This window comes from Dasypus novemcinctus, chromosome 2, assembly GCF_030445035.2.
Source record: "Dasypus novemcinctus isolate mDasNov1 chromosome 2, mDasNov1.1.hap2, whole genome shotgun sequence".
NCBI lineage: Eukaryota > Metazoa > Chordata > Mammalia > Cingulata > Dasypodidae > Dasypus > Dasypus novemcinctus.
The window spans coordinates 52,991,033-53,018,236 of NC_080674.1; the positions used below are offsets into that span (position 1 = coordinate 52,991,033).

The 27,204-nt window shown below is 36.3% G+C and overlaps 1 protein-coding gene across 1 annotated transcript in view; it reads left to right on the forward strand.

The window, feature by feature from the left end:
* ITGA2 (integrin subunit alpha 2) overlaps positions 1-27,204 on the forward strand; it is a 100,253-nt gene that overhangs the window by 6,704 nt on the left and 66,345 nt on the right. Inside the window, exon 2 of the mRNA XM_058308872.2 lies at positions 20,418-20,538. Within this exon, the coding sequence (XP_058164855.1) occupies positions 20,418-20,538 (121 nt within the window). The remainder of the gene's footprint in view (positions 1-20,417; positions 20,539-27,204) is intronic.

Genomic DNA, 27,204 nt, shown 5'->3' on the forward strand with positions numbered 1-27,204 from the left:
GCAAGTGGCTGCTTTTGTTTTTCTTTCCAATTTTAAGATGAGAGACTTGGGTAAAAATTATTATAATGAGATTTTTTTTTTTGAGGTACTAGGACCAGGGATTGAACCCAGGACCTCATGTGTGGGAGGCCAGTGCTCAACCACTGAGCCACATTGTCTCCCCGAGTTGGCTCCCCCAAGTTGGCTTCCCCAACTTGACTCCCCTGTTTGTTTGCTCATTGTTTCTTTTTTTTTTTTTTTTTTAAAGATTTATTTATTTATTTAATTCCTTCCCCCCCCCCCGTTTGTCTGTTCTTGGTGTCTGTTTGCTGCGTCTTGTTTCTTTGTTGTCGTCAGCGGCACGGGAAGTGTGGGCGGCGCCATTCCTGGACAGGCTGCTTTTTCTTTTCATGCTGGGCGGTTCTCCTCACGGGCAGTGCACTCCTTGCGCGTGGGGCTCCCCCACGCGGGGGACACCCTTGCGTGGCACGGCACTCCTTGCGCGCATCAGCTCTGCGCATGGCCAGCTCCACACGGGTCAAGGAGGCCGGGGTTTGAACCGCCGACCTCCCATATGGTAGACGGACGCCCTAACCACTGGGCCAAAGTCCGTTTCCCGCTCATTGTTTCTTCATTGCTTTTGCTTGTTATTTTGCTCATTGTTTGCTCATTGTTTTTGCTTGCTGTCTGCTTGTTTTCTTTAGGAGGCCCTGGAAACCAAATTGGGACCTCCCATGTAGGAGGCAGTGCTCAACTGCTTGAGCCACATTTACTTCTATTATTAATTCCTCTTGTACTACGTGGTATACTTGTAATTTTTAAAAATTGCACTGAGGCATTTATATGTGGCAGGGGCCCATAACACAAGAGAAATTGAGGGGAGAGGTGGGTACTGATGGCTAAGGAAAGGTATCAGAGAGAAAAGAGAGAGGGAGAATTGACTGATCAGCAAGAAAATGAGTTCTGGCAAAAAGGAACTCCTGATTAGAAGGCATAGATGATTGTGTGAAGGAAGGCAAAATAAGTTGTGGGTTATAAAATTGAATTGGATAGGATATTAATTAATGAGAGAAAAGGGTAAAGTTGATCAAGGTGTGCGGAGATGGGAAAACAGAGCCATGAGAAAAGGTGCTGCCGAGCCCCGATGTGGCTGCTTGGATTGATGAGGGAACCCTTGTAAACACACGTTAGTTTCTGACCATACTTACCACACTAAGGTGTTATAATTAATAAGCCTAGTGCTGTTTTTTTAGGGTTTGTAGTAATAACATTCCAGAGCTACAGATTTATGTGTCTCCAGTAAAGGTTTTAATTCTTTATTTCTATCTATTATAATAAATATCCCCAAAATAATTTTTTCAGATATCACAGTTCCATGTATCCCAGAGAAATGTTGGCTTTGAAAGGTTTTATTGGTAATGTATTAAGGCCTTTTTTTCATTTACAAAAAAAATTTACTGAAGTGTGTCATTCATACATCAACATATATAAACAATAAGTACATAGTAAAAGTTGTGAACTTACAAAATGAACGTGCATATCATCACACAGAGCTCCCACACATCACCCCTCCACCAACACCTTGCACTGTTGTGAAACATTTGTTAAATACTATGAAAGAACATCATCAAAATATCACCACTAACTATAGGCCATATCTCACATTTGGTATATTTTCTCCCAACCCACCCTAGTATTCACATCCTGTATTAGTGTTATTAGTTCATGAGAGAACATTGTCATATTCTGTTAATGACAGTCCATCTTCTACCACTGGATACACTGTGTTATGCTGTCCCATGCTTTGCACAGTCCTTTCAAAGTATACATAGTGGTTTGCATTTTCGTCACAGAGTTGTGCTGTCATCACCAATTTCCCAAAAGGAAAAATCTCTTACTCCCTTATATCCCTTTATTGTTGTCCCTTAGAATTGATATAATATCTTCTTTGCCATTGCTATAAAAATATTACAATATTACTGTTAACTATCATCCATAAATTACATTAGTTGTAATTTTCCTATGTATCACCATATTTTTAACACTTTGTGAAAGAACATTCTTATATTTATACTATTAACCACAATTTTCATCTACCACCAAAATCACTGTTATATACCATCTCTAGATTATTCTGTAGCTTCCTTTTATTCTGTATAACTCACTGGTGTTTTTAAAGCATGTAAAAAATCCAATCATTTTCATTTAATCAGATGTTAGAAAATAAATTGTTGCCTATACTTAATTTTAAAGTTATAATTAGTTCAAAGTGTTTATGAATTACATTTATTAACCAGAATAAACTTGAACTGCATATTTTGCTAATGTATTCAACTACATAGACTATTGGGACTGTTAATAATTTTCAAATATATTTCATTACTTTTGAGAAAGTTGTCTGTTCTGTTGCCCAAACAGTTCATAAAAACTGTGTGAGTTTGTCAGTGAAGATTCCTGCATTATTACTGTATGCTCTGCAAGGGTAACAGTGCAATTTTTCCGTTTATTAGTTTCAAGTGACTAGAGACAGTTTTTACTGTAGAAGGCCGACATAACTCCTGATCATTGAAAGACTTTCTGTATAAAGATGAGGTTAATGTTTAAACAGAACAAAGAAATAAAATAGTGATACACACTGTATTGTCAGCATAAGAGATTTTTTCATTGTGTTTTAAAAAGCGTAAACAAGGCTATTGTGCCAAAGCATGGCTTGAACATTGGCAGTTGTCATTCTCTCTGATTCATTTGAACGTGGCCTTTGTTTGTCTTTGTGCAGGCCTGATCTCATTTCCATGGATACCATGTAGAAATGCAGACTGAACACAAGCTGGCTTCTGGTCAGTTCAGTTGGACAACTCTATTCCGAATTGCTTCCCTGTCATTCTCGGGTTCTTTAACAAAATAGCACTTGGACGCTGGTTAGAATATGGGCACTAAAACTTCTTGGATTTTATTACCTTTTCTAAATCATTTTCTGAATGTTGATACATAAAATAGGAATTTCAGAATAATTGACTCCATTTTTTATGTATTTATTTACACTCTTCTCTGGGGGAAAAATAATTTAACCTGTGAAATTGGGGTAATTTTATGTGATCTTTCTTTTCCTTTCTGTATAAAATAGTAATAAATTGCCCTAATGCAAAAAGCTTAATACCAAAATTGAAAGGTCCTCAAATAAATAATATATGTAAATGTCATAGGAATTAAGAAGTCCCTTTATAATTATGGTATTTATTTTTTGCCCCAAATAACCAAACTTTAAGATATTAGTATCATTTGATGATGATGATGATGATGACAGTTTAAGTGAGATATGATCTCAACACTTTTTAAAGAGTACGGTACCATGTTCTCTTGCCTTGTCTCTTTTGAAATACTCTTTAGCACACAACCCCCATTTTACTTGTTAAGTCTTTATTTTGTGGAGGCCTCTTCACCTCAAGAAGACTTCTCAGCCCTCGTCCAGTTTAGGTGTTACTCCTTACCTAGACTCTTAGCGGTGTCACATTCTATTTTAGTGACTTATTTACTCATCTATAAATCCTATAAGTTGCAAGTGCTGAGAAGACTGGGGTCATGTCTTGTTCAACTCTTGTATTCTTGGCACTATTTTGTTGAATGAAAAAATGAATGAAAGAATGAATGAGAAAAGGGTAACAGCTACTGTAACAAAGGGTTAAAGGTACACTTTCTGAATGAATGCCAAGCTGAAAAATTCCTAGTTTTTTCCAATTAGTATATGGAAAAACACTCCATTTGCAAATTTAACTGAATTTGCTAAAATAATCCATTAGTTCATAAATTTGTTTTCATTTTATTGACAGTTTGCTTTTAAAATCTTTCTCTGTTGTTTTTGAAATGTCTGACTAGGATAACTCTATTGACAAGTAACACCATCAATAGAAGTATTAACATACTTCAGAACATGTTTTTTTCCAAAAACTCTTTTCCTGTTACCTTTTCCTGTTCTCATAAAGCAGTATCATAATTTTCATTGGCTTGGCTCACTCTCTCACTGAATATGTTCTTTAAGATCACCTTATGTCCTATTTATCTTTATTTTCCCAGGGTCTAGCATATAGTAAGCAACCAGAAAATGATAGGTAAAAGAAAAAAAAGCAAAAATTAGAATTCAATTAGAGTAGTTTTATAAACTGGTTTTTATTATGACATAAGACATCATGCAGAGAAATGCATAAAAGGTAAAAATGTACAGTTTTTCAGGGCTTGGATTTGATTTTACTCTACTTTATTTATTTTTAAAGATTTATTTTTTATTTATTTCTCTCTCCTTCCCCCTCCACCCCCCGCAGTTGTGTGCTCTCTGTGTCCATTCACTGTGTGTTCTGTGACTGCTTCTATCCTTATCAGCGGCACCAGGAATCTGTGTTTCTTTTTGTTGTGTCATCTTGTTGTGTCAGCTCTCTGTGTGTGTGGCGCCATTCCTGGGCAGGCTGCACTTTCTTTCGTGCTGGGCGGCTCTCCTTATGGGGCACACTCCTTGCATGTGGGGCTCCCCTACACAGGAGACACCCCTGCATGGCACGGCACTCCTTGCGCACATCAGCACTGTGCATGGGCCAGCCCTAAATGGATCAAGGCGGTCCAGGGTTTGAACCGTGGACCCCATGTGGTAGACGTACGCCCTAACCACTGGGCCAAGTCCGCTTCCCTGCTCTAATTTTAAGTTAGTAAATTTGCTTGTTGCAATTTCACAGTTGCTTGCAGAAGACACTGGACTCCAGGGTCAAAGACAAAGAACTTTATTACTCATGATACAGCAAGCAGCATGAGCATCTGCATGTTTCTGTTGGTTACCTTTGTCCCCCAAGTTACACAGGGGCAGGACAGAAGGCCCAGATGGTTGCTAGCACATGCAGTAGATTGTGTTACAGGAGAGGAGCGCTGAGTGTGGTGAACCTACTTTTTTATAGCAAGCAGTAAGAACCCTGTTCTTTGTCCCAGAGGGAGACATTACTCATCCCTCAAGGTGGCTCAGTGCAAATGCAACCCTGAGTAATGACCTGGATAGAGAATGACTGGGGTTTTGCATCCTTCAAATCCTTAGCAAGATGTGTTGACTCGTGGAGGAGCATCTCCCAACCCAGCTTAATACCTTGCTACCTTAAAAAAATTATATCAGAAGGCAGGTAAAATAATTAGATTGTTAGGGCCCCAAAGGTCCTCTTCATGTTCCTGCCCAATCACAAATCACTCTCTACTCTTAATTTCTAGCCATCATTTCCTTGCTTTTCTTTGTATTCTATTAGTTAAGTAGATACCTCCTATAAACTAGTGTTTAATTTCACTGGGTTTTGAATTTATATATGTGGAAAGATTTAACATGTATTCTTTTGTGTCTGGCTATTCTTAACATTGTGTTTGTGATTAATCTTGGTGTTGCATGTAGCCTTAGTTCTTTTGTTTTACTGCCATTTATTCCAGTGTATAAACATACCACAATTTGCATATCCATTCACTCTAATTGATGGACATTTGGGTAGTTTCATTATGGGGCTATTATGAACAGTGCTGCTAAGAATGTTTTTGCACTTATCTTTGGTAAACATATGTACACATTTCTATAGGGAATGGAATTGCTGGGTTATAGGAAATATTCCATGCTAGTCAATACGGTTTTCCAAATGGCTGTATTTATTTAGTCCCACTAGCGATGCACAAGTATCCTGTTGCTCCAGTTCTTCCCAAGACTGAGTAATATAGGATTTAAAAATTTCAGCCATTTTGGTGATTGCAGGGGGGGGGGTGGTGATTTTAACTAGTATTTCTTTTAGTACTAATGGGTTTAGCACATTATTTGCCATGTGAATTTCCTTTCCTTTGAAATGCTATTCTAGACAGACAGAAATGAAAAAAAAATGATTTTTGATGGGGATTGTCTTTTTTATGTTGATTTATAGTCATTCTTTATGTATGTTGAATATGAGCCAAGTACATGAGTTGCAAATACATTCTTGCACTTGGGGCTTGCCTTTTCATTCTCTCAGTAATGTATACTGATAAATAAAATTATTAATGTTAATGTAGTTAAATTTATCACATTTTTCTTTTGTGGTTAATTTTTTATTTTTATTTTTGTATGGCGATCACGGAATAGTTTCCTAATTCAAGTACAGGAACATATTCTTCCAAATTATCATCTAAAAATTTAATTGTTTTGCCTTTTCAGTTAGGCCTCTATTTTCCTGGAATTTATTTTTGAGAATGATGTGAGATAAGAATCAAAGTTCATTTTTAAAAAATAGATAACCAGTCAGCTGTGCATAATTTATTGGAAAGATAGGACATTCTGCAATGGCATTTTTCTCATAAATCAAATGTCATATATGCTTTGGTCTATTTCTAGGCTCTTTATTCTGTTCAAGTAACACAGTGTCATATTTACAGTAGATTTATAATAGGTCCTTTTATCCAGTAGAGAAAATTCCCCCACCTTGTTTTTTTTTCTTTAGGAGTGTCTTGTTGATTTTTGGCCTTTTGCATTTCAGTATAAATTTTAGCATGTGCTTAAGACACATGTTTTTTCCCCCACTTAAATTGCATTGACTCCATAAACTCGTCTGAGGAGAATTGACATATTTGCAATATTAAATATTCTAATCCTTATATCTGATATATCTCTCCATTTATTTAGATGTTCTTTCATTTTTCTTGGTAATGATTTATAGTCTTCTGTGCAGATGTCTCACACAGAATTTGTTAGATTTATTCCTAGGTATGTAATATATGATACATTTTGATGTAACTGTAAATGATGACTTCTTAAAATTTTATTTTCTAAATAATGTTTTGTTGCTCGTAGAGATGTATTTCTTCATATCATGACTACATTTAGCAGTTTTACTAATCTCACTTGTTAGTTCTCATCATTTTTTCTAATCCTCTTGAATTTTCTATATACATTATGATATCATTTATGAATTAGCATAATATTATTTCTTCCTTCCCAATCTTTTCATGTATTATTACTTTTCTTGCCTTACTGCACCAGCTAGTACCTCTGATACAGTGATGACTATTGTATAGAAGAATGAACGGAAGGAGTGTTAATAGGCATCTTTATCATGTTTCCAATCTCAGTGAAAAAACTCCAATATTTTACCACTAGATATGAATTTGCTGTGGTTTGTTCATAGACACTCTTTTATCAGATTAAGGAAGTTCCCTTTTGTTCCTAGGTTGCTAAGAAACTTTTTAAAATCACCATTGTACATCAAATTTTATAATTTTTTCTCTTTCTATTGATGATTACAAGAAATTTTTCTGCTCTAATCTACAAAGGTAGAAAATTATATTGATTTTCACATTTTTGAAGTGCTTGTATTTGTGAGTTATACTTACCTTGATCAACATACTGTTTTTTTATGTTTGCTGCATTTTGTAGCTTTTGTATTTATGTTCATGAGTGAGATTTCTTATATTAATTCTTCCCTTTTCTATAACTATGATTAAAATACCAAACTTAGAAGCTTTTCCTTTTAAAGCTGAATATTTGAACATTTTTATGGAAAATGACACATACTAAAATATTTATCTTAATAGGAAAATTAAGAAAAATTTTCTTTTGCTGTTTCTAAGTGTGAGTGTAATTTTTCCATCGATACTCACTGTGTATGTGCAAATGGATGTTTTACTTTTCACACTTAATATATTTTGAATATACTTTTCCTTATGTGCTTCATACTTAAAATTTAAATGAGTACATCCTGCTATATCATGGGTAGCTATTGTCCCATTGTTGAATATTTTGTTTCCTGTGTTCCCCCCCCTACTATAAATAATATGAACATAAATATCATTGTAAAGGAGAATTTTTTTTTTCTTTTTCCTTTTGGATTATTTCCAGAAGGGGAACTACTCTGTCAAAGAGTTGTGTATTTTTATAGCTCTTATTACTTATTGCAAGATTGCCCTATTGGACACTGTAGCCATTAGTAATGTGTGAGATTACTTGCTTCGCCCATATTAGATTTTCATTTGCTTTTCAGAGTTTGGTGGTTGTAAAATGGTGTTTTACATTTGTTTTAATTTGTGTTCTGTATATTCATGAGATGCATTTTTCAAGTTATAATCCCTATCTTCTGAAAATATTTGTAGATTAGGGTTACTCTAGAATTTAGGCCTAGAAAAAAACCTCATGCGATCATCTAATTTAATGTTCTGTTCAGTTTTATAACGATCAGCTTTGAAATAACTACAGCCCAAGACTCTTATCTGCAGTGTACCTTAGCGGACCCTTTGGATCTTCTGAAGATCCCTTTGGCAAACTTCCATATGTCCCCTCTTTCCACAGGCTGATGATAATTCATTTTCACTTGAGGACTGGCAGTCCTCTAGTTAAACTTTCTATGCTTCCATGTGACAGGTTCTTCAGGAGGATAGAGGGAAGGCATTCTGTTCCAGAGCACTCAAGAGTAACTGAATATGCATAGTCATTGCTCTGACTATCTGTGTGACAAGTCACTCCAAAACTAAGTGGCTTAAAACCACAACTATTGCTTATTATATCCCATAGTTTGTTGAGTCAGAACTTTGAAATTGGCTTGGCTGGGCGGTTCTGGGTCAAGGCCTCTCACATGATTCTGTCAGAGGGTTTGGATCTCTCTTTCTCCTCTTATGTGTTAGGCTCTCGCTATATGTGATCCCCTAGTCTCTCTAGCATAGTACTCTCTGGGTAGCCTGACTTCTTAAATGGTGGCTCAGAGCCACAAAGGCAAGTGTCCCCAAAGGAACTGGCAGAAGCGGTATGATCTTTTCTAACCAAAACTCAGAAATCTTGCAGTTGCATCCATCTATTCATCAAGGCTCAACTAGATTCAAGGAGAGGAGACTTAGAATCTGCCTGTTGATGGAAAGAGTGTCCAATAATTCCTAGACATGTTTTAAAATCAGTACTTTAATCAACTTAACTGTGCTTTTAAGACTATTGTTTAGACTAGGTTTCTCAAATTTGGCTCTATGACATTTTGGGCCAGATAATGCTTTCCCCTGGAAGACTATAGTGTACATTGTAGGATATTGAGTAGTATCCCACTAAATGCCAGTAGCACCCCTCTCACAATTGTGCCAACCAAAAATGTGTTCACATATTGCCAAATACCCCCTGGCAGACAAAACTGCTCCCAGTTGAAAACCACTGCACTAAGCAAACATGTATTAAGCACAGTCAATGTTCATAGCACTGTGGAAAGAGCTGCAGCTCTGAAGAGTTAAGTTAAATTCTATTATTTTTCTGGACGACTTTGGATAAGCCATAGCCAAAATATTGCCTACTTTGCTGGGTTGTTGGGAAGATCAAATGGGATTATGAATGGCAAAATATTTTGCAGACTGTAAAAGTTATTTTTGAAAATAGCCTTATGCTTGCTATTCATTCATTTTTATCCTCATTCATTTATTTAAGGGATTTTTATGGAGTGCCTATCATGTGCCAGCAGAGTGTCTGGCCTTGGCAGATTGGAAGGGTCAAGGCAGCCCTCTCCCCGCCCCCTCAGGAGCTTCTTTTCATTTCTAATATCACCCACAGAGTATAGGAGAATAGTATTTCCTATATCTTTATTGAATGTAAAATTTGGCAGTCAAAACAAATACTTTATTGCATTTTTCTTTCTGATGGAATGGTATGCTGCTATATACCAAAAGTTGTTGCAAAGGTCATTTGGTGAGCTCTCGGCTTTTTCACAGCATTTTTAAAGCACTGTAGCCATAAGCCAAACATTATAGAGCTTGAATCTGTGTATAATGTGTTATCATTTCCAAAGGGATTATAATTTCCAAGTTTAGTCCTTTTGAATCAGAGGTGGGGTTGGGGGACCTTTTACCTGCATTATGGTCCTTTCAGCATGAAGGCGATGCTATTGAAAATGAAATTTCCTGGTAGTTATGTATGTGTTCAAAAGATCTAAATGTGACCTATGGCCACTTCCTGTTGTCATACATATTCTGAGGAACGATTAGCTACATTTTTGAGTTCTAAGTCTGTTTTCTTCTTTTCAGGGTCATGGTTGAGTAACCCCTGTTTGTGCAGCTTCCTGAATTGAACTGATAATAGTTTCTTGGTTTAGGGGGTGAGCTTTGAGTGTACCTCAGCCAAAAACAGCAACTTGTTATTCTTCTTCCCATTACACAGCAATTTTTGTAAACTTAAGTAGAATTTTATTCAGGATATGCTTTCACAGGAAAGGTAAAAATTGGTATGCCCTATTAAATTTTTCAAGAAGTGTACTATCCTTGGTAGCACATAATGACATTAATAGTAAATGAACACTGCATTTGCTGATCATTTACGAGGCACTAGTTGAGGGCTTCATATGCACTGTCTGATCACAATGGGGTATGCATATATATCTGGTTTTTTTTCAATAATAAATGATTTTTTGAAAATATCAATAACATTTATAAATCTCTACTTAAAATAATGAAGAAAACAAGGTAAGATATAAATGACCAATATCGGTACTTAGAGTAGGATATCATAACAGATGCTGCAAACATTAAAAGCATAAGGAAATATTAAGAACAATTTTGTGGCAATAGGTTTGGACAACATAGATGAAACAAATTCCTTGAAGAAAAACCTACCAATATTGGCATAATATGAAATAGATAGTCTGAAATGACCTTTGCTGATAAATTTTATCAAACATTTAGGGATGAAACATCAATGAAACAAATAGGTTCAGGAAATAGGGGTTGTAGGAACTCTTTACAACCCAAGGCAGTATTACCTTGGTACTAAACTCAGTCAAAAACATTACACAGAAAAAATAAATACCAAGATTATTTGTAAACCCACATAAATGTAGATGCAAATGTACTTAACAAAATATTAACAAATAAGATCTACCTAATATTTTTAAATCATGCTATATCATCATCAACTGGGGTTTATCCCAGGTATGTAAGATTGCTTTAATATTAAAAAATCTCACCATATTTACAGGTCAATAAGGTGAGAAAATAAAAGGCAGATAATATATATCTTTTACAGATGAGAAAGCAACAGTTTATGTAGAATGAGTAACTTGCCCAAAGTCCCAGAGCTAGTCAAACCTCAAAGGCTGAACTGTCAGGCATATGCTGCTGGTTTTTCTCAGTAAATAGATTTTTCAGTTTAAATAAATGCTTGTACTTCTAGCATTGGTATACTTCTGACACCACCCTCAACTCTCCACCAGTATGCTCAGTCTTTTTATGGTTCTCTATAGCACAAAGAAAAGCAAAATTCCAAGTTCATTAAAGTTCCAAGTAAAAAATAAAATGTATTTGCCTCCATATATGTAGATAAATCAGCATACGTATACACACATATGCACACCTATATTTATACACATACATGTACAGGATATATATATTTCTGTGTGTGCATATATTTTATTAATCTATCTTTTAATCTTTCTTTATTTTAATTTATTTCTCTTTCCCCCCCCCCCAACCAGTTGTCTGCTCTCTGTGTCCATTTGCTACATGTTCTTCTTTGTCCACTTCTGTTGTTGTCAGTGGCACTGGAATCTGTGTTTCTTTTTTTTTTGTTGCATCATCTTGTTGTGTCAGCTCTCCGTGTGTGCAGCACCATTCCTGGGCAGGCTGCACTTTCTTTCGTGCTGGGCGGCTCTCCTTACAGGGCACACTCCTTGCACGAGGGACTCCCCAGCGTGGGGACACCCCTGTGTGGCAGGGCACTCCATGCATGCATCAGCACTGCTCATGGGCCAGCTCCACACGGGTCAAGGAGGCCCGGGGTTTGAACCACGGACCTCCCATGTGGTAGACAGACACCCTAACCACTGGGCCAAGTCCACTTCCCTATCTTTTAATCTTTCTATCTGCTGAGTAGCCTGGGTTCAAGCATCTTTCTTTGCATCAGCCCAGAATTCTGAAAATTTATTGATTGAGGTAGTCTTTATTGATCTCCCATTATATCGTGAGGTAGAAAAGTGAAACACTCTATAGTCTTTCTCAGTAATTGTTATTGAGCCACAACACCATGCCAGGAACTATTTTGAATAGTGGGGAATATAGCAGTGAACAAAATAGGCAAAGTCCCTACCCTCAGGGGCAAAGGCGGATTTAATGTGAAGTAGTGAAAATTAAGCTTCAGGGACCCTCAATTCCACAGGCCCCTTCCAAAGGGTTCACATGGCCTGGTGTTTTTATTAAATATGCAAAATTTTTTCCAACCCTAACATAATACATTTCAGCAATAGGGACAGCTACAACAAAACTGGGTTCAAAAATTTTCTGAATTAATCTCATCACAGGAAAACTTGAGATACCTTGAAATGTTACAGCTCCCATGTGAAAAACACTGGAGAAGGATTGTCCTGATTTTGAAACCAGTTATAAACATTTACATAGCATTATCATTAAGGTGATGTAAAACTGAAAGGAATATTTATTAACAATTAATAATTGTGAATTCGATTTCCCATGCTAAAGGAAAAATTGCATTATCTTATGAGAATATGATTTTATAAAATAGTTGTCATGTGAAGACGTGATCAAAAGATTTACAACCAATTTTGTAGGAAAAAAGGTATTACAGAAACAAGTCAGGCAATCAAATGCACAGTATATTGTTTTTCTGGACTTGTCAGCCTTTTAAAGTACGTCATTTGCTAAGATTGTTTTTCTCATTCTTAATATTTTATTTTATATCTGATTTTTCTTCCATATTTTTCCCTTATAGAGCCTCTCTTTCCCAAATTGTAGAAGTTTTAATCCTTAGGAAAACTAATGGGAAGAGATATGCAGTAAAAGAATAAATATATAGTATGTGAAGTAGTGATGCTCTATTAAGAAAAATAAAGAAGGGTAAGGGGGATATAGATAGAGAATGCCAGGACAGATTGAGGGAAGGTTTTATTTCACATAGGGTTATGTATTAACTATTTCTGCATCACAACTTACCACATAGAAATAACATGTCCAGTGTCTCTACTTCCTTTGGGTCAGGAACCCAGGCATGGCCAAGCTGGGGTCCTCTGCTTTAGAGTCTCTTACAAGGCTGCAGGCAAATTGTCAGCTGGGGCTTACCTTAATGCTCCACTAGGGAACGATCCACTTCCATATTCACTCTGGTTGCTGATAGAAATCGCTTCCTTGAGGCTGACTGTTCCTTGCTGACTCTCAGCTCCTTGCCATGTGGACCTCCCCATAGAGTAGTGCACAGCATGGCAGCTTGTTTCATCAAAGCCCACAAGGGAGAGCACTGCTAGTAAAGTAGCTGTTACAATCTTAGGAAATGTAGCTGTAGTAGTGACATCCCATCTCCTTGGCCATATTCTATTGCTTAGAAGTTATAGTTTCTGCCCACACTCAAGAGGTGAAATATCAGAGATGGGGATTATTGGGGGCCATCACAGGTGGTGGGGAAAAGTATCTCTGATAGATTAATGTTTGAGCAGAAACCGAAAGGAAATGAGAGTGAGCGTGCAGCTCCCTGGTTGAAGAGAATTGCATGCAGAGGGAATAAATGTTAGTGACCTGAGGCCAGAGTATGTTTTAGGAAAAGCAAGTCCAGCTGAGGGCTACAAAGGAATAAGGTTGGAGGTGAGGTCAGAGAGTAGTGGAAGGGATGGTCATGCAGCTATTGAGGCAAAGTATATGTAAGAAAAGTTAAATGTTTCCAGATTTGAAATAGGGATGCAAATAGTAGGAAGGGAGTTAGAAGAAGGGTAGGTTCAAACTAGAATAGTTGGTTTACAACCAAAATTTTATAGAGAAGTAGCCTGTGAACAGATATGATGGAAGAAGTACTAATTCACTTATGTCTATTTTTTACATTGCCTCAAGATATGTGAGATGTGTCTTGTTACTGAGCAAATTAGTCTGCAGGCACTGACTTGCTACCTGCACAAAAGTGCTAAATTGAGAGAGAGAGCGAGCAGGAAAGATGAGTTTCCCCTTACACATAGATGTAATTTAGGAAGAAAGTGGAAAAATAGAAAGTGAATTCATGGGATGGTATTCTCCTAGTAACTGTTGGGCCAAAATTCCTTCTTTACTATTTCACTGACTCCCTCTCAGCTGTTAGACAGTGACAGGTGGCCAGATGGCAGCTCACTCTCCACCATCCTTCAGAAAAAAGATAATCTATTGATTGATAGAGGCACTGGTCATAATAAGTGAATAAAAAAACCCAAAACAATTGCAGTGGGGTCTTGGAGATGTTCATTGCCTATGAGAGCAAATGTTTGTTTTCTTGAACATTTTTGAAAACTAAATTCCTATTTTTATTATAAGAAAAGGAAGAAATGATCCTGTTTTAAATATCTGCATTTATAGTTTTCTAATATTGTTAATTTTTTAACAATAAGACTTATATTCAACTGTGAATACCTAAAAGGAGGAGGCACAGAGAGGGCCAATAACTTGCCAGATGATGCTACCTCTTTTTCAATTAGACTCATATACTTAAAGGTCTTGTCAGATATGACATCATAAGAACATTCTAGAAAACAGAGAGATTCGTCTTAGAAACTACGTTTATTCTGGAGGAAGTCATGTCTAAAATGAAAAGATAATTTATAAATGGTGTTTATTGAACCACAAGGGATAAAAAAAAAAAAAGCAAGAATTCCTAAATTATAAGCAACTCTAATGTACTTCTTGTCTTTAGCAATATATGTGTGTGTGTGTATATATATATATATAAAATAGTAGAATATTTAGAATTAGAGGAAGCTGTAAAAATAAGACTCTGATTTCAAAAAGCTGAGGCCTAGAGATGGCAAGAAACTTGCCCACATAGTAGCAATTAAATCCCATTCTCCCTCATTCGAAGTGTAATGTTCTTTCATTGACTTCCCTGCTCACATTGTTGTGAGCAACACAGAGAAGGGACACACTCTTATAATTCTTATTCCTGCACCAAGAACAGCACTTATAGTAAGTGCTGTTTATGGTAAGCACTTATAAAAGTTTGTTGAGTGAATATGAAAATGAATTAATGCATATTGGGAAATAAAAGTCTGATTAATAAATTCCTACATATTTATGAATGTGTATATATTTAAAAATTGATCAGTTTTGTATTATGGGCAATTGTGAGTAGAGAGAGGAAAAGAAGAGTTATGGAGAAAACTGCAAGGTACCAAACAGATATGAGCAAATTCGCACAAAAGACATATTACAAATATAGACTACTGTGGAATTAAAGTGTTGTCATATGGTCTTTTAGGAATATTGAAATGAAAATCATTTATAACTAATGCAATTTTAAATCTGTAGGCATAAACTTAGCACATGCCTAGCAAATGAAATTTAATTAAGGTGAGAGTCAAATCCAACCCAATGGGCCAGAGTTTCCCATTTCATATTTTCAAATGATATCTTTATGTGTGTGAAAATATTAAACACTGCAAAGTGAAGATAAAATAAAATAACTCATGTTTATAATCCTGCTATTCTGGGATAGGAGAAAAAGTTATATGATTTCCTATTTATTTTAATCTGATTTTTATTTATTGCAAGAATATTATGATACACTAAAGGAAAGTTTGCAAAAAGTAAATTGTATCCACAGTTGTACTGCCTGTTCTGTTTATATTCATATGTATTTTACCTTTTTCTTATATTCTGCACCTAATTTCTCTACTTTGTAATTTTCATTAAGCATGTTTCATCCTACTCTATAGACTTTACAATTTCTGTTTTGTTTTGTTTTTTAATTTATTTCTCTCCCTTAAAGCTATTCAATATATGTAAAGTATTTTGGGGGGCACATAAGACTGAGAGATTACTTAAATTACAAAATCGCTATCTGCAAAATAGTATTTCTAACCACAAGGACATAAACCCTACATCCTGCTTTCTTATTATTCACGAGTGAAGAACATTTCTAATGGGCTCTTGATCAGAGTTCTCCTGGAAATTTTTGCTGCTCTTAATAGTGATCTCTCATGTCCTGGTCACTGTTGGACGTTCCCAATGATCCTGCCTTAGGCACAAAGATTTATGCCCAGGATTCTGTCCTCTGCTTCTGCTCATGCCAATGCATCTGAAGTTTCTGAGGAACAGTCACCACTCAGAGACCTTCTTTCTGCCACTCTTTATTACAAATACATATCCTTAAGCTGTGGTATCGTGGAAGCTAACAAGCTTCCCATGCTAACTTGTTGTATATGAAATGGCATGTGTGTGTTTGCTACACTGATGCTCTTGTTTTCAAAAGTTTTTTCTTTTCCTCTGAGTAAAATTTTGAAACAAAAAACAGGTTGATGAAGAATACCCAATCCCCCACCACATATTCCTCTTTTGGTTGGATTATTTTGTAATTTAAGGATGGATTCTAGAATAAAGTGGGAGAAAAAATTCTGTATTTGCTATTTGCTGAAACTAGTTCTTACATTATTAAAGTTTTCAAAACCTACTTCAGACATGGTCAGGAGCCCCTAGGTCAGGATGTCCTGTAAAATTGAGTGAAAGAAAAATGAGTGAAAGAAAAAAAGACATCTGCAATGATTAAATTGTGCGGAGCTATCTGACTTACCTATAGAAGGTAAATGGCAATAAGTTAGGTTATAATCAAGAATGAAAATCTATCCCCTTAATATTATTATGTTTTTTGGAGGAAGCTAGTTAACCCTCCACGAGAGATAATCCATATATTTGCAGTAAGTTTTGGTGAGTTTCACTGGAATGTTTTGGCTTAGTAATTGTAAACAGATACACAGCAAGGTCACCTTTGATAAATATTTGGAATGCCTGTGCTATTATGGTATTCACATGAGGACAAAGACGGGGAGATTTAGTATGCCTCTAGCAGGGCACAGAACAAGTGCGTTTGAGAGTCACTGCTTCTAACAAAGAACTGGAAATGTATAAATTCATGCAACAATCTATGATTTTCTGTGCCAAGCTTTTCACCCCTCCCATACTATTTTTTTGTACCTAGCTGCCTGCTGAACCTTGTGTTCCTTATGCTTGGAATGAACTTTGCCCTCCTCTTTAAGTAGTGAATTTCAGCTTGTTCTTCAAAACGCATATCAAATGCCACTTCCTCAATGAAGTCTCCTTTCAACTTTTGTTTTAAGACACTTTATTACCTCCCTGTCTTTTGTCACTCATCATGTTATAATGCAATTATTTGATTTTTAATCAAATTACTAGAATGGAAGCTCAGGGAGAGCAGCTCTCTTGTCTGTTTTTTTCATTTTATTTTCCTCAGGACCCAGAAAAATGCCAGGGTACAAGGAAGCTGGGTAGATATTTGTTGAATGAGCTATTTTTTATCTACTGTGTGTAGACATGTGGATATAATTCGGAGAAGGAAACAAGATGCCCTGAATAAGGTTCTGATTCTCCATGTGCCCTCGGTTCAGATATGAAGACAAGCATAGGAGAAAACTTTATGAGCTTTGAGATTACAAAGAAGAAGTAGACATGGAATTAGACTGAACGTTTACATTAAATTTATATAAACTAGTTAGATAGCATATGCTAAATGTGCAATGATGATATAGATGTAACTATGTTATAAGAAAAGTATTGAGAATCTGGAGTATCCAGATTTATCAAAATAGGCAGGGTCTTTATGGAAGTATTTAAGTAGTGGGAAAAAGGTGATTAGGATTAGTGGAGTGAAGGATTGGTGATAGAGAACAACATGATTTTTGAGGAAAATGAGCAGACCATGAAAGAGAATTCTGGACAATAAAGTTGGAACAATGAGCCGGGCCAAGAACTCAAAGCTTAGCCAACAGCTTTGTGACACTGAGCAAGAAGGTATTTAATCTCCATGAGTTCCAGGTTCCTTATTTGTAAATGGTTAATAATAGTTCTATTTTGCCTGTTTCACAAAATTTTTTTGGGGTTTTATGAGTCAGAATGATTCTGATGTAGGTAGGCAAGTATAAGCAGTAAGGCATAGTAGGATATGAACTAGTATAAACATTATGGTTTTAACAATAGAGGAAAAAGTACTGGAGGGAAACATATTCAATTAACTGTAGTTACATTTGAATAATATGATTATGAGTGATCTCCCCCATACACAATTTTCTCCATATTCCAAATGATCATTAAAGAATGTATATTAATTACAATTCATTTCATTTGACAAATATCCTAGGTGATAAGAAATTAGCAGTGAAAAAACAAGGGCTGAGCTTTCAAGGAGCTTACATTTTTAGTACTTAGAGACAGACACAAATCAACATAAATACATAGGAAAATTTCAGATAAGTGCTATGAGAATGGTACAGTGATAATTTAAGGAGTTGCTACTAAATGGAAGGGTCAAGGAAGACAAGTATCTACAAGAGCAGAAACCTGTTTAACAGAGACCTAAATGACGAACTGGTGCCCAGAACTGAAAGCTGAGTTGGGAAAGAATGTTCCAGGCAGTGGGGCAGGTAGATGCAAAGGCCATAAGCAGAGTGAGCTCTGTGCATTTAGGGGACAGAAGGAAAACCAGGGTGCGTGGAACACAGTGAGCAAGGGGGAGCGTGGTATGAAGCAAGGTCAGAAAAATACGCAAGGTCAAGATCATGAAGGACCTTTGAACCCATGGCATGGAAATTGGATTTTATTGTCTACATAATGGCAAGACATTGGAGATTTTAAGCAGAGAGAGGAAATGATCTGCTATGTATTTCTAAATCATATTATATATGTATAAATACATGTACAAGATATGATATATGCACATATATATTCATAAGTAATAAATTTTAATGATAAAATGAATCCCCTGGCGGATTTCATGCCATAACATGTTCTGCCAAAGTTGAATTAATTGGGTGGGGGGGAGGGGGAATGAGGTCATTTCATCTACAGTCACATGTGTTCTTTCCAGCATTAGATGTTTTAAAGTGGGAGCAGTTTGGCCTCATCGCCCTAAGCTTTCACTAGTATGTTAGATAATTGGTAACATATTCAAATAGCATTCTTTGAGCTCTGCACAATGGAGTGAAGATTAACTGTTGATTGGACATACAAGTCATCTGAAGCTCCATTCTGGTTCTTTGCTTAATTTATGTTATTTTCTTTTGCATTTTATTTACTCAAAAATAAAAAGTGTCAGTGGTGTGTATGAAAAATTGAAGTTGAGGAGAAAATTTGCCAGTGTGGGGCTTTATAGATTGTGCTGCAGAGTATTTCAAACTTAAAATTTATACGTCTCTTCCTGGCAGAACATATTTCTAAGAAACAATGATCTTAGAGAATAAATTCCTGGTCGAGGGGTGATTTTGGCACTTAGAAAGGCAAGCTAACTACTTTAAGTCCCCGAAGCTCCACTGACTCATTGTTACTTTGGAGCACTGTATAGAAATCAGCTCCCAGAAATTCAGAAGCACGATGGAAGAAAAAGCCATTTTCTTCTGATTTTTCAGTGCCGAAAACAACAGACTTAGGAGAGATGATGCATTCAAGCCTGCCTAAAAAGTTTCTTTATGAAAATACTTATTATTAGTGGAACTTTGATGTAAATTTTTGAAAGAATCCATTCTCCTTCAGTGCATACAGAGATAAATATCGATCTCAAACATGAAGTATATTGCCATCTCAATAGAGAATGTTAATATTCACACTACCGTCCTTTCTATAGCATGAAGGACTAGCAGCATTAATGCTATCAGTGTCACCGAAGGGAAACCTCAGCAGCCTTACTCTTCCCTTCATTCCTTTTCCATCAGAAACAAGGCTTGTCAAAAAAGTCTATCAAGGCTTTAGTCTCATCAGTTTTTCTTCTGTGTTTGACAATGATCATTTCTTGATAATTCAAAAAAAAAAAATAGAATCAAAAAGCAAAACAAACTTTGACAGTTCCCACTGGAATAAAAGAGATATGACACCTTGCCTTACATTTTCATTCTCAAAAGTCATCCTTATGAAAGAAAATTGTACAATTTTCAAAGAGCTGTGGTTTTCCACCTCCTTTGATGTAATCAGCAGCACTTTTTCAACAGACATTTCATACAGAATCCATGTCAAGATGTTCAGGGTGATTCAGAAGAAACAGAAGATACCTTTTAGACCCTCCTCTTGGGTGGCTTAGAGTCCTATTGCATTAAGAAAGACAAATTCAATTCAAACTACTTAAGAATACTTAGAGATAATACAGTTAAGAGTTCAGATTCCTGAATCAGAGAGTCCTATGTTCAAATTCCATCCCTACCACTTTACAGAGGGAACCTCAAAATCTTCTGTGCAAAAATGAAGACCATATTAGCAAGCATCTCCTAGATGGCTATGAGGATTAATGAGATAATGAATCATGCATATAAATACTTAACATGGTGTCAGAGCCCACACTGAGCGTGTAAGTAACTGTTAGTTTTTGGTAAACTTTGATAAGGAGTATAGTTATTATGTCAAACAAGTCTCTTTAAAGTGGCTTTTGAGCATTATATTACAAACTTATATTCACAAATTGTAAATAATGACTATGCTTTCATTTTTCTTAACAGGCATTTTAAATTGCTGTGTGGCATACAATGTTGGTCTCCCAGAAGCAAAAATATTTTCTGGTCCTTTAAGTGAACAATTTGGCTATGCAGTGCAGCAGTTTATAAATCCAGAAGGCAACTGGTAAGAATATCCTGTTCATTATTATATCAATAAAAAATACTAAATACATCTTATATTTGATCCCCAATTACTTGTTCAAATTGGTGCTTGGTTAGAGTATTAATGCAAAGCGCTTAATATCCTTAAATGAAGTATCTTTCTTTGAGAGTTAACAACTGCAAATTGATAATTAATGGGGCAGCATGTGATGTTAGTAGTTTTTTTAAAAACCTGGATAGAAATTTCTTTCTAAATGCTCCAAGCCAAATTCATAATACCAATTTTGAGTATACATATATTTATATATATATATGTATATATATCTATAAAGATTTCTCATTCTTTCTCTGGGCCATTTGTGCCAATTTCGTTATTTCTAGATGGTAAGATTGTGCAGTTATTCTCTAAATTTCCCCTCCAACAAGGTTGTGTCTACTCTGTCATTCTATTAACCGTACCTGCTCCTTATGGTAAGGATTACTCACAAGCATCCATGCAAACTTTTTACAAAAATGCCTGGTGCTATACTAAGCAGCTTTTAATTTTGCTCTGAAAATGCCACCAGTCTTGTAATAAGGTATAATGGTTGTGTTTATGAACCATGGTCCTTTTCCCTAGTGAAAACAAACACCTTGATGGGGATGGAAATATATAGCCTAGTCACTGGTTTAAGTTTTCCATAATAATAATGAAAATCTACTTAAGGGAAACCAGATGACCATGAAAGTTGTATTGAGAAAGAAGAGTTGTAGTTCCTCTTCTGCAGAGTTGGTGCTCACCGGTGAACAGTGCATCCTGCCCTTGGAACTTTATCTCACTCTACAGCAGAATGTTCCAGACCTTCCCCTCTCACTATAGTGACTTAGATCCTGGACCTTCGCCCTCTAGAGCTCTTTCCAGTGATAAAGTGGTTGCTGTCTACTTATTAAAGACAGCTATAGTTTATAATCTTATTTCTGTATGGCCTTATGTTTGATGTTCCAAACAATTGAATTCAAAGGAACATTTAGAATCCAGAGTACTTGGATATCAGAAATGCCTGTTGGTGTTTTAAGCAAACAAAATGAAATTATCATTAATGAGGGGATTGGGTCTCAAAAGTCTTGTTGAAGAGATGAATCATGGGGTAGGTTTTCAATGGTGGAGAGAAATAGCTGGAGAAGAACGGTAACTACTGCAGGGAAACTTGGAATGCAATGTATGTGGGAGAAAGGGCACCTCTGCTTTCTTGCCTGCTTGTCGTTCAGTTGGAAGGTCAAGAAGAGTCTGGTTGGAAACCTGAAGAGTAGCAGTTAGTAGAGTCATTTAGGACATAAGAGAGAGTTGCATTTCTAACAGTGACTGCAACCCCCTGGTAAGGAGACTAGAAAGATATTATGGTTGGTTTATTTTTACCTTGGAATCGAAAAGAGGAAATGGCTAGTGACCCACAATTTTACATCTCCAGCCTTAATTCTTTCCTGAACTCCAGACTCATATCGAACAGCCTAGTCAACATCTCTACTTTCATGCCTAATAGACATATTAAACTTAATAGAGAGAAAACAAATTTCTGATTTTCAGGCAAAAAATCCTTGACATCTCTTTCTCTTACCTTCTCCATATCTAATACATTAATTAGCAAGTCCTGCTGAACCTACCACATAAGTACGTATTATATCTGACCATTTTTAACCATCTGCCCTGCTGCCACCCTGATTGAAGCCAATACTAGCTTTTTTATTTTTTATTTATTTTATTTTATTTATTCCTCTTCCCCTTCTCCCTGCCCCCCACCCATTGTCCGCTTTCTTGTGTCCATTTGCTGTGTGTTCTTCTGTGTCCGCTTGCATTCTTGGCGGCACCAGGAATCTATGTCTCTTTTTGTTGCATCACCTTGCTGCATCAGCTCTCCGTGTGTGTGGTGCCACTCCTGGGTGGGCTGTGCTTTTTTCACACGGGGTGGCTTTCCTTGCAGGGCACACTCCTTGCACATGGGGCTCCCCTACACAGGGGACACCTCTGCGTGGCATGGCACTCCCTTGCGTGTGGCAGCACGGTGCATGGACCAGCTCACCACATGGGCCAGGAGGCCCTGGGTTTGAGCCCTGGATCTCCTATATGGTAGGTGGATGCTTTATCAGTTGAGCCAAATCTGCTTCCCCAATACTAGCTTTTGCAGATGATGCTGCAACAGCTTCTCAACTGGCCTCCTGCTTTTCTTTTTACCCCTCTTTATTCTACTCTCTTCACTGCAGCCAGTGTGAATTTTTTAAAAAATGATTCAAATAATAACACTTCCTATATTAAAGCCCTCCAGTGGCTTTCCACTGGCAATAAGAATAAATTCAAATTGCTTAATTTTCCTTTTCCAAGGCCTGGGACACAAGGTTCCCTCTGACCGGTTAGCTTGGACCTGCCAAGCTACCTTGCCATATGGGGCAGGACTGTGGCAGGATCCAGGTGAGTGGGGTTTGCCCAGTCCTCCATTACCCATTCCAGTGCTAGAGTGGGTCATACTTAGGACAAGCAACCTTCCCAGGCTCAAGGAAAATAAGATGAAACCTGGAAATCCAGAATTGCCTGTTTGTTTTGATAATTGGCACTGTGAACTTCTCCACTCCTAATTTATGACAATTGCACAGATATTTTTGGAAGCAGCAGATGTGGGAAGGGCTGTTTAAACTTTAACTTTACATGTGATACTAATCAAGTAAACTTTGGGCACAAAAAAAATGGTATTACTATGAATCTCTAATAGACTGTTAGTCATTTTCCTGTAGATTTTATACACATGCACATACACATTTTTCTTGACTCCCTTCCTTCTTGTTCTGAAGCTGCCATTTTGATAGATTTTCCTCTCTTTACTTTGATTTTCTTTACAGTTCATCTAATTGAGTCAGAACTCCATCTCTCAGCCCTTTATTCCTCTCTTCTCTGAGTTTTCTTAAATCACATTTGGTTATTTTAAAAGTAAAACTTCAGCTGTTCCATGGATCTTAGAGTTTATAGGCATATTTTGCATTGGGATCTATCAGATTTTCACAAACTAATCTGGGCTCTTTTGCTAGTTTTTAAAAATTACACTTTTATTACACTGTGGAGTTTTACTTTAGAAATGGTGGTAAGGTGGCTTTGATAATTCTGAGGACTTTTTAGCAGTCTATAGTGAGAGGGTAGTTTGAAAGGCAAGCTTACTTCCCAAGCAGTGTACCAGTAGCACCACCCTGACTGTAAGTAAAGCTGTGGTCTGATTTCCCTTTGGTGTAGGCGGAGGGCCATCCTTGGGCCCTCAGTTTACACACAGGATGTTCAAATGTAGATGATGCAATTCTTATCACAGACAATCTACAAGTCTGAGATATTTAAAAGTCATTTCCTGGAGCTTATGGTGATATGCCTTTTTTGTTTATCTAATGTGAAAGCCTGTCGCAAGAACAGTCTGAGCTCCTTATATGACTCAAAGACCATGTAGCACTGCCATAACCTGTGTAATGAGGACTGACTGGGAATTGGGGGTATTTCCAGTTGTAGAAATAGATTTTCTTATTCTAGCAAAGACTAGTTCATGCTTGTTCTTTAAGAAGAGAGTGAAAATATAATGAATATGTGTCATGGCCAGAAAAAAAATCCATCTACATATAAATTTATAGCTTTAACTTTTCAATTAAGAAAATTTTTAATAAAGCTCCATGTATGTTGCAAATACAACAGATTGTCTTCCATCGGTAATTTTGTAAGAGAATTTAAAATAAATAGTAAAGAAGAAATAGTCATCTCTATAACAGACATCAAAGATTATGTCATTTTGTATTTTGATAATATTAATACTGAATAGTCACTTGAATTCTTCTTTTTTGCCAAACATGTAACACTCATATCACTCTAGCAGCTTTGTGAAATACCCCTTTTACACGTAAGGGGACAAAAGTTGGTACCCTAAGTAATTTGCCTAAGATAACACAGCTAATAAGTAATGGAGATAGGTAGATTAATGCAAAACAGAGATAAGATGTTCCAAATGTACGTGGTATTATAAGTGTCTAAGGAAGGGAATGGCAGAATGTAACTAACATTTGTAAATAATATCTGAATTTTATTTCAATATAAACTTTAAAAAATAAGGTAAACTTTCAATATTTTGAACCAAAAGTTCTGTTATAGAATTTGTCCTATCACTTATCCAGTGTTACAAAGCTAAGTGTTACCAGTGCAGGGACGACAATTACCATCTATCTTTTTACTCTCTCATGGACAGGGAATTGCCATAGAAATCAGGAGCTAGTCATCCCTAGCTGGTGACTTTGGGAAAATCATGCAACCTCTCTGAAGCATAAAGAGAGTGCCATCCCTACCAAAATGGAATATTTTGAGCGTCTTTTGAGAGAATTAAGTGCAAAGCATTTCAAAAACTAAATTGCTGTGCATATGTTTGCTTCTCTTAATTGTACTGTATAAAAAGATATAGAAAGAAAATGAGGTTTTTATAACTAGTCCCTCCCTAAATCTCTTACCTCCAACCATTTCTCATCTGTCATGGATTAGCTTCCATGAATGTTAGATTAGCTTCAGTCCATTTCTACTGTTTTGTTTTGTTTTGTTTTTTTCCTAGAATACTATTCTTATCCCCTTTCCAAATAATGTCTTTTTCTTTCATAATGATCTTTAAATATTAGCCTTTATCATCTTTTATGTCTCTTTCTAGAGATAAAATCCTCTTGCCATTAGATTGTCATGGAGGTGCCATTTAACATTCTTGCTGCCTTCATTCGTAGGATTTGCTATTAGTTTAAATCCAGAACGTATATATTCCTTTTTTTCCCTTTCATTAAGTTTGAGTTACTTTCACTGACTTATACCTTAGTCCAATTTTTGCTTCTGTGAAGAAGTTAGGATTCTGACTGCACATTTTTAAGTTTGAAGAGCTTGTTGTTAATATTTTAATTGATATATTATGTGATTGCCGTATAATTAGATCTTTAGTCAACACCATGTAATATAGATGAGCAAGGTGGCACATCCCCTATCAACAGTGACTTTGCCATTGCTAGCCGCCAGGGTAGCGTGAGTAGGAAAACAAGTACTGTTCAGAACACTGGTCCCAAGGACCACCTAGAACTGATTCAACCACATTTGTCACACTGTATATGTGCTAATTTTTTTCACTAAATTAAAATAATTTGGGGGCTAAAGTTTTTAAATGATTCTTGATAATTGTCAAAAATACAAATCTGTAGCAGAAAGGTCACTTTAAATATCTCCTCCTCTAACGTGCTTCTCCCTCCCTCTACTCTGGACACAAATTTGTATGTGCCCCTATAAACAAATGAACACACACACATACATCTTTGTGGCTTGCATATGTGGTAGCTCTTCTGATGTCCCAGTTGGGACAGAATGTCTGGAGCCCTTGAATGATCTGTGAAAATCGTCCATGCATTAGCCGCAGGTCATAATTTTAAACATTTCTCATGATAATGCCTTAATATCTGTTTCTGGAATAAAGTTAATTTACCAAAGTCTAATGGAGCCTACACACACACATCTTCCTAGTGTCTAGTTTTTTGAAACACTTGCATCCATCTAACTCCAACTGGAGAGGACTCTGGAACAAGCGTATTTGGTCATTTCTTTAGGGGAAAAAATGAGTACCTCTCCTCTAGGAGGGTACTAAGGGGACCTAATATGATAGAAACTATTGGGGGTTTGGTATCAAAGGACATGGGTACAGACCTAGACTTTATTGCCACTTAGACTCAAATTCTTTATGTGAAAACAGGAATATTTCATTGGATCAAAGGAAATAATGCACATAAAATGTGTCTTATATATGCTGTGAAGCAGTATGCAAAGTGTGTTGTTATTTTTGTCATGGATAAAGCAATCATCTGCTAAAGTCTACACCTAGTTTTACAGGCATGAGCTCATGGGCTTTGATTTATGAAAATGTAGTCGTCTTAAAATCGTTAGTCCCCTATGGATAGGCCCAAGAATGTGACATTTATATCATCACAGGCTTTAAAAAGAATATTTCAGCTTTTAACTTTACCTTCAGGAAAACTGCATGTTGGATGAGTCAAAATAACAGAATCAGGTTTTATTGATTCATTTGTTTTCAGTGTAAAAGCTAATTTCCAGGGTATTTATGAAACAGAACCAAGGGCTTAAGATGTTTTAGCATTAATGAAGTTGATGGATGCCACATCCTGAAACTGATAGAACTTGAGAGTTTAGACATCCCACTGTCTGAGGAAGTACACCAGCAACCAAGGAAGTTTGAGGCAGCATAATGAAGTTTAGATGTTAAAATTGCTTTTCAACATATGCTAAGAGTAGAACTATTAAACTTATAATAGCAATATTTCCTAAGCAAGAGCTAAAAATGAACTCTACTTGTCTTTCTGCTTCCCAGAAATACCAAGTCTTCACAGGTGAGTTCTTTCTATCATAAACTTCTTTTACATTTACAAGCAGGAAGTAGGTAGCCATAGAGAACTCAAAAGAACCTTATGTCGTCAACTATAAATGATATAAGGAATAACGTTTGTTATTTGAAATTTCTCAGTATTAACATGGGTATTATATGCTACAGAGTTCTAATCCCAAGTAAAATATCCACTTGGATATTTCTCAAACTTAAAATACTGCATACTGAGCTCCCCATCTCAAAATCCTCCTCCTGTCTAAAGATAGTAACTTGTTCCT